An 8,449-nucleotide genomic window follows, 5' to 3' on the forward strand; every position below is an offset into this window, starting at 1 on the left:
ATATTTCAACCAAAAATATAAACAAAGCCCTACACAAATATGTGAATATTACCCCAAATTTAACCTCAAGGGTTACAATGAAAATATAACATGGAAATCAGATTATTAACTCAAGACTTGCAAGTCTTGTTGCAACTCCTACTCCTCCTCTCCTCCTTTGACTCTCTGGAATTTGGTTCTGTAATTGACCTACATTCCCCTACACTTCTATTGCTTTTCTTTTTATAAACTCAATTCACTGGGATTAGGTCCTGCAGTAACCTCGATATATCCCCCAATAATTCACTTTGCATCCCATGTTTTTTTTTAACCTGTACAGACCTGAAGTAGATACACATCTCGATATCCAAAAATATGTACCTTCTTAATTAAATTTCTTTTCAACCCAAAACTTCTTTTGTTTCATTTTAAAAGAAACCACAATATTGTACATTTGTCATTACAAAGAAAAGAACAACAAAAAAATGAGCAACATAATTTTTTAAAATAGAATTCAAATCTCCTCTGCTCCTGAGAGTCTCTAATAAATATTACTCTGTACAAATGTTCAAGTCAGTCAATGGCAATCCAAATACTCTTCGGATATGATCCGAATTATTAAACCATAAGACATCTAAGGACAATCGACACATCCAACACGTATACCATTTAACATTGACAATCAATTTCGCTTGTAGTAATATAACTCATGTCGTCGTCACTAATTTTCCACGATTTCTTTCGCTGTATGTCTCCAAAGTTTCATTTGTAGCAAAATCAAGATGGTATGATACAGCTCACCATTAGTTGTTCCCTAGTCATTGCCGGTGACGTTGAACCAAATGTCCGTACGTTCTTGCGAAAGGTTGAGCTCCACTTTATAGCCCTCGAAAACCATTGGCACTTTCTGGACCCATGGAAGACCAGTAGTGTCATGCCTGGCACAGCTGTATATGGGTTATCCAGCCGTTTCATTCATACTCATGTATATACTTGTATTGTATATTTGTTTTTAATCAAACGGAAAATAAATGCTACTAGGTTTCGAGCTAGGTTTCGAACTATCTCAATTTCAGAGTACATACATACATTTTTTAGTCGGTGTTCATACTCTATTAATTAACATAAACACTTATTCATTTTATTTATATAGAACGACTGGAATTAAACTATCTTTCACAATCCAGTGCTAGAAAATGTTTCTCTTTTCCTTTCTATTTCAGAGAGAAGCCACTAAATCACACTTCATTTTTCCACACAGTTCAAGGGGAGTTTCATACCTTTATTTCCCTGACATTTATAATGCCATCATACATTAACAAACAACCAAGTGATACAATGTAAAATATAACATTCAAATCGCTTACCAATGGTTGCATTTTCAAAAAACTCAAATATATCAGCCATTTCTGCTAAACAGAACCAAAACCATCTGTCTCTTGACATTAAAAGAAACTCAGCAATTTCTGCCCAGGAAGAAAATCATAAGAAAATCCGCAATATCTGCAGAGCAGAACCAAATCCTGTATGCCTCTTGACATCAAAATTGAGGTGTGGCAGAGTCTCAGACTGTGCCAACCCTCTATGTACACGAAATGTGTGGAACCCGAAACAGGTGCTAAGTCATACCATCCTAGTTATCAACATAATAATACTTTGCCAGCACAACAATCCCTGGCATAGCTGACTTAATTACCTCCCTACCATCAATTTGGCTCATTCCAGACCTTTACTTCAACATTTACTTCTAATTACATATACTTCTTTCTCCACTATAGAGATAAAAGACACACACAAAATAAAAAGAAATATTGATGTGCATTTTCAAAATCACATTATACAATATGATATAATTTCTAATCCAAACAAAACGGGCATTCAGAAAATCAAACGTAAAATTACAATAAAAAGTAGAAATATAGCAAGTAATCGAAAGAGATCACACAAAAGCTGCCACAGGCGCGCAGCCAAACATGTTACACCTTCATAAAATCTCACAAGCTCCCCAGTTCTTGACCTTAACAGTTCCAAGGTCAAGAACTGAGGACTCTGCAGCTTTGTGGAAGGTCAGGAATTCTGCACGGTGTGCTATAGATTCAGCCGGAGATGCATCCGGGTTGGCGCCTTTCACGAGAGTCTCAAGCTCAGCAACTCGTGCGACACGCTCAGGCAACGACTGGTCGAGGCGTTGAGAAGTAGATCTTCGGTGACTACAGTAATCTTGGCTGTTAGGTTTTCAAGGTAGTCATCGTAGCACTGGATGATTCCTTTCAGATCTTCGCAGAGCGATTTCTGATAGGTGTTGCACTCTCCCAGCAGTTGATCTTTCCTTCGTCGTATTCGTTCGACAGCACCCTCAAAGACATTCTCGATTTCGTGCCTTCGTTGACCGATAATATTTTCAACCTTGCCAATCCGCTCCTCCACAAAGGACGATTGTCTCTGTATCAAAGCAGTTTTCTGTTCTATTTTTTCCTGCAAAGAATCAACTGCTGCTTTGTGGCTCTTTTCATACTCTTTTATTCCGATGACCTCATGCCTGTAAGACTGATGACCCACTTCCAAACACCTACAACAGATGCGAACCAGACATGTGATACACACAAACTGCTGCAGTTCTCTGGGATGTTCTATACACGCAAGTTGTATTCTGATTTCCCCTGACGCGATGTATCTAGCACTAACGAGCTCGTGATGGCCAATTTGCGTAAACCTTTTGTGCTGCTCAAGACAAAAGTCGCAAAGGAATTCTGAACAATGCTGACAGTAGAAGGTAGCAAGTCCTTGATCATCAGCATCACACAAAGTGCAACGTTGGCCAGAAGAAGCGCCATCCGTTGAATCGGTCGCTCTCTTCCTGTCCGATCTCTCTTTGAAATCTTCTGCAAGGGACTGGGCAATTCGATTGGTTGGAAAGTTGGATACATTATTGTTGGATAGAGGTGCAACAGAGCGACACACAGCGCACTTTATCTGATTACCCAGAGCTTGAGTTGAGTGGAGTTGGGTGAGACAACCTTCACAGAATGTGTGTGAGCAAGGTAGAAGCTTCGGCTTGGTGAGAAGTTCCTTGCAGATTGGACATTGCAGACTGTCTGTTAGATGTTGCCTTGCAGAGGCCATTCTGGTGATATATGTCTGGTAAGAAACAAAGAAATCCTTGAAATGAGCAATTGTGCCAACGACATTTCCCTGTTAATAAAGTGCGTTAATAATACTATTTTCTATGGTCTGGTAAAGTCATAATGAATAAATAAATCAAATGAGTCTAATTAACCAAACAGTAAATTTTTAACAGTTATCTCTGCAGGAATACATCGTATACTGTCTTGATCATATAATACACAAGGCTAACATTTTTACTATATTATTTCTATCTCCTTCAGCGTTATATTAATAATACATCAATATTTATTGTTAAAGTATTTGAATTATAACCACAACAAATACACAGATGAACAATGTAAAAGATGCTCAGCCTCCACCCCCCCCTTTCCGGTACTTAAGACACCGTTTTATTTCCGCTCCTTTGGTGATGCTGGTTATTTTACCTGACTGCTAAGAAAGCATAAATGATTGTAAGTAAGGAACCAGACGGCGGACGACTTAGGTCCTCTCCGAGGGACTTGGTAATGAGGATTAATGCCTTACCAAAGGGCACTAGCGCATCGTCTTGGTTTTGAACCCGGGTCACCGGATTACGAAACCATTGCTCTATCGACTGAGCTATCGCTCCTCCATAAATTAGACCAATCTGTTAATTTGAGAGCAAGAGCTTATAATTTGATTTCAGCATGAGTTCAGTATAATAGCAGAGTTTGGCAGAATTTTTTAATGAATTGACACTGGATGGTGCTTTACACTAAAGCTTACACCCGAGATTTTACCCTAAAGGATGGTGATGGTAGCTAAGATTAAGGAGACCGTACATATACCATAATGGAAGTGACATTAGTTTGCCATAAGACGAGGAGACTGTGTATTCGCATATGCTCATTGCACTTCATTGTCCAACGCATTTACAATACATTTATGATATATATTGTTGGTACGGCACGTATGTTCTCCCGCACAACATTGGCCTAAAACATGGCACCTAACCTTTAGCAAGAAGTCAGCTACATTGTATCCCATTATACTCACAGCATATACAGTGTCTGAGGAACCATGTAGTGAAGTTCAACGATTTAGCTATCTCAGTTCTCAAAATTCTCCCTTCGTTATCACCGTGTGCATAATTATGATCAAGCAACTTGTTAATGTCTAATTAACTCCAGCTAGCTATAGGCACAAAGGATCTAAAGGCGAGATATAGAAATTTAAACATTGTAGGCCTATGGGCAAAACAAAAAGCAGTCTAATGTAAAAGTAGACACTAGTTCTGTTGTCACACGATAAAACCATGTGTTATCATAGAAGATATACATGTACGTCATTGAACTTCCGACGTAATAGTACCTTCCGATTTCGGAATAGACTATATAGACCAGTTTTGGAAACGCCTCCCTCTCAAAAAAATGAAATGAAAGCTCTTATTACCAATCATGTGAAATAATATGTTTTGACTAATACGTGATGATACAAATTTTGCCGGGAAACCGCCTACTAATTGATATATTTGGTAAATTATTAAATCTATCCGGACTGGATAGATATCGCCTAGTCCCATATACATCTTTCTGTGTACAGTGCTTGTAACTTTACCAAGACAGGGCCAAATTTCTTATCATTTTGATGATTCCAGAACCTTGCAGTACACACCAATACTTATATGCTAGATGATCAACATTTTCTGATAGATTCCACAACGTTTCTTTCACAATGCAATCGCATGACCAGAACTGGTCTATACCTTAAAACGCTGGGATTATGCGCTTGGTTTTTCCCACGAAAACTCATTGCCTCGTCGTTTCTTTCTCTCTCCCTCCCCCTCTCTTTCTCTTTCTCCCTCTCTCTCTCTCAACCTACCTCACTCTCTCTTTCTCCCTCACTCTCTCTCCCTCTCTCTGATTCATCGCCATTTCGGAAGAAAAATAATCATTCTAATGCGACTTTCAATAACAACCCGATTCCCCTCACAGGAAGAGTGACAGGCAATAGTGTATATTCAGTAATTTCTAACAATTTGTATTTTATAAGTTTATTTCAGCATCACAACTTATCTTTTAGATACGAGGAACAGTGACATATCCATAAAGACTGTAGTCAAAGTTTGATGCCCGCTGCTCCCCCCCCCCAAGAAAAAAAAATACGATTAGGGATTAACGAACGTGTGCGATGAACAAGGAATCGCATCCCCTTTTTTCAATCGCTTGATACACCACTATTATATGAGGCCCTTTAGGTGCCAAAACATGGGTCGGTCGGTCGGAAATCTATTTTCCCCACCTTTTTTAAACTTTTTTTCCACTCCATCTTTGGGCTGATGTTTCTCAGTTTTGAATGCTTTAATAATTTTTTTCTTATAAAAAACGGTTAAATAAAACGACCGTAGATTTTAAGATTTTTGGGTCGGTCGCAAAGGGCAATACAACTTGCTTTTTGTTTAGGTCTGATGGAAGTTGTCAATGTCAAGAATATTTTCCTTCAAAATAATGAGTTGATGAAGAAGTAGATATGAACAGTGTAACATGTGAAGAGGCCCACACTTAATGTCACCTGTTTGACATGCTAGAATGTAAAAAGTGCGTCATTTTTTATATATATATTTTTTACTGTAGTTAATACATACTTAGAAGCGTGAAATATCTATACAAAATTTAAATATGTAATAATTTCCTTTTCATATTCTAGTATGTTTATGTACAGTTATAGAAATATGAAAAACTACGTTAGTTTTGAATTGTGTCAAATATTAATTTAAGATAAAACAAAAAGGTACAAGTAGAAGAATCATTGAACAACATTTCATCTTGAGTAAAGATGTTTCATTTAATGATACAATTCACAGAGTAAAACCTTATACAATTTCCAAAAACACCATGAATTTCAAAATTTATGAAAGCTGCAAGAAACAGCAGTTTAAACACATGTATTTTATAGTTATAGACTGCACATTATCTGATAGATATACTAAATACCATCCATCGGAATGCCGAAAATACGAAAACGGTCACAACACTGGTGGCTAAAGATTTCAGCAAAGCTTTCGACAGGATAGATCGTGGACTAGCGGTTAGGAAACTACTCGAAATGGGGGCATCCCCGTCTTTGGTGGCATGGATTTCCAGCTTCCTTTCCAATCGAGAACAATGTGTGCGCTACATGTCACAGCTCTCTGACTGGATGGAGATCTCAGCAGGTGCCCCACAGGGCACTCGACTTGGGCCGCTTATCTTTCTCTGCATCATCAACGACGTGTTCAAGGACAGTGATGTTCAGTGTTGGAAATACGTCGACGACCTCTCCCTGCTTGAATGTAGGAAGGCAACGGATCAACCCAAAATCCAAGAAGTGGTAAATGAACTTGAGAAATGGACCAAAGACAATAGCATGAAACTGAACCCTAGCAAATGTGTCGTCATGAACATTCAGTTCATGAGAAACCAGGCAATCGTCCCAAAGGTAAAAATTGGTGACCTGGAAATAAGTGAAGTACAACTAGTTAAACTTTTGGGTGTGTTTGTACAGGAGGACTTAAAATGGTCATATCATGTCACAGAAATGGTCAAGGCGGCAAGCATGAGGCTACACATGATGCGTATCTTGAAAGGTTTTCGGCTACCTGTTGAGGATCTGAAATTTGTGTATTGTTCGTACGTGCGCCCGAAAAGTCGAATACTGCACACCTGTTTGGCATTCAGGTCTGACTTGGGCAGACAAGAAACTGATAGAGAGAATTCAGAAACGAGCGTGTCGCCTCATGCTTGGCCAAAGATACACGAGTTATGATGATGCCCTCAATGTTCTTGACCTTCCCACACTGGAGGAGAGGAGGGAAAGGTTAACGTATAAAACCCCTGAGCTTCTGAGGGCTTTGCCCCCGGACCCCAAGCCAATTCGTGACCTGGCAGTGTCACAACTAGGGCATAAAAGCATGCTCATCTGACAGTTATTTATTGCCCAAAACCTCTGAACTTCCGGGGGCTCCTCCCCTGGACCCTTCGCCAATTCGCGACCTCCCAGTGTCACCAAATAAGGTATAAAAGCATGCTCATCTGACAGTTATTTATTGCCCCAAACCCCTAAACTTGCCTAAACTGACGATAATTTATTTATAAAACCCCTGAGCTTCTTGGGGCTCCGCCCCCTGGACCCAACACAAATTTGTGTGCTGCCAGTGTCACAAATAGATATAAACATGTGCTCATCTGACCGTTATTTATTGCCGAAAACCCCTGGGCTTCTTGGGGCTCCGCACCCTGGACCCCACGTCAATTCGTGACCTACCAGTGTCACAAATAAGGTGTACAACATGCTCACCTGACGATAATTTAACGTATAAAAGGCTATAAAAGCATGCTCATCTGACAGTTATTTATTGCCCCAAACCCCTGAACTTCCGGGAGCTCCGCCCCCTGGACCCCACGCCAATTCGTGACCTACCAGTGTCACAAATAAGGTATTAAATCATGTTCATCTGACACTAATTTATTGCCCAAAACCCCTGAACTTCCGAGGGTTCTGCCCCCTGGACCCCACGCCAATTCGTGACCTACCAGTGTCACAAATAAGGTATACAATATGCTCATCTGACGATAATGTTGGCTCAGTCAGTAGAGCGTCCGCCTCACAACCGGGAGGTCGTGGGTTCGAACCCCGGCCGCGTCATACCAAAAGACGTTAAAAGATGGGAGTTGTTGCTACCTTGTTTGGCGTTCAACAATAAGGGATAGAGCAACGTCGATCTGGCGCTGCTAAGTGGGCTGCCGGACTCATGATCAATTGGGCAAAAAGAATTTCCGTTTCGGCTTAATAAAATTTGGAGTGGACTATTAGGCTATTATTATTATTAATATAATTTAATGTATAAAACCCCTGAGCTTCTTGGGGCTCCTCCCCCCGGACCCAACACCAATTTGTGTCCTGCCAGTGTCACAAATAGATATAAACATATGCTCATCTGACCGTTATTTAATGCCCAAAACCCCTGAGCTTCTTGGGGCTCCGCACCCTGGACCCCACGCCAATTCGCGACCTACCATTGTCACAAAATAAGGTACAAAAGCATGCTTATCTGACAATAATTGATTGCCCAAAACCCCTAAACTTCCGGGGGCTCCGCTCCCTGGACCCCACGGCAATTCGTGACCTGCCAGTGTCACAACTAAGGTATAAAATCATGCTCATCTGACAATAATTTATTGCCCCAAATCCCCGAACTTCCGGGGGCTCCGCCCCCTGGACCCCACGCCAATTCGTGACCTACCAGTGTCACAAATAAGGTATACGATATGCTCATCTGACGATAATTTAATGTATAAAACCTTTGAGCTTCTTGGGGCTCCTCCCCTGGACCCCACGCCAATTC

The 8,449-nt window shown here is 40.4% G+C and overlaps 1 protein-coding gene across 1 annotated transcript; it reads right to left on the reverse strand.

Moving 5' to 3' along the window:
• Nucleotides 1-2,106: 2,106 nt before the first annotated feature.
• LOC754398 (E3 ubiquitin-protein ligase TRIM56-like) lies at nucleotides 2,107-3,194 on the reverse strand. The gene has a single exon (XM_001185483.2). It carries the CDS (start codon nucleotides 3,100-3,102, stop codon nucleotides 2,107-2,109), a length of 996 nt encoding a protein of 331 aa, XP_001185483.1. The 5' UTR covers nucleotides 3,103-3,194.
• Nucleotides 3,195-8,449: the final 5,255 nt, after the last annotated feature.

Source organism: Strongylocentrotus purpuratus, unplaced genomic scaffold (assembly GCF_000002235.5).
Source record: "Strongylocentrotus purpuratus isolate Spur 01 unplaced genomic scaffold, Spur_5.0 spur5_contig_862, whole genome shotgun sequence".
Lineage (NCBI taxonomy): Eukaryota > Metazoa > Echinodermata > Echinoidea > Camarodonta > Strongylocentrotidae > Strongylocentrotus > Strongylocentrotus purpuratus.

What these genes read in the sequence shown, in the direction of transcription:
- LOC754398 (XM_001185483.2), bottom strand. Translation starts at nt 3,102, where the DNA reads ATGGCCTCTGCAAGGCAACATCTAACAGACAGTCTGCAATGTCCAATC.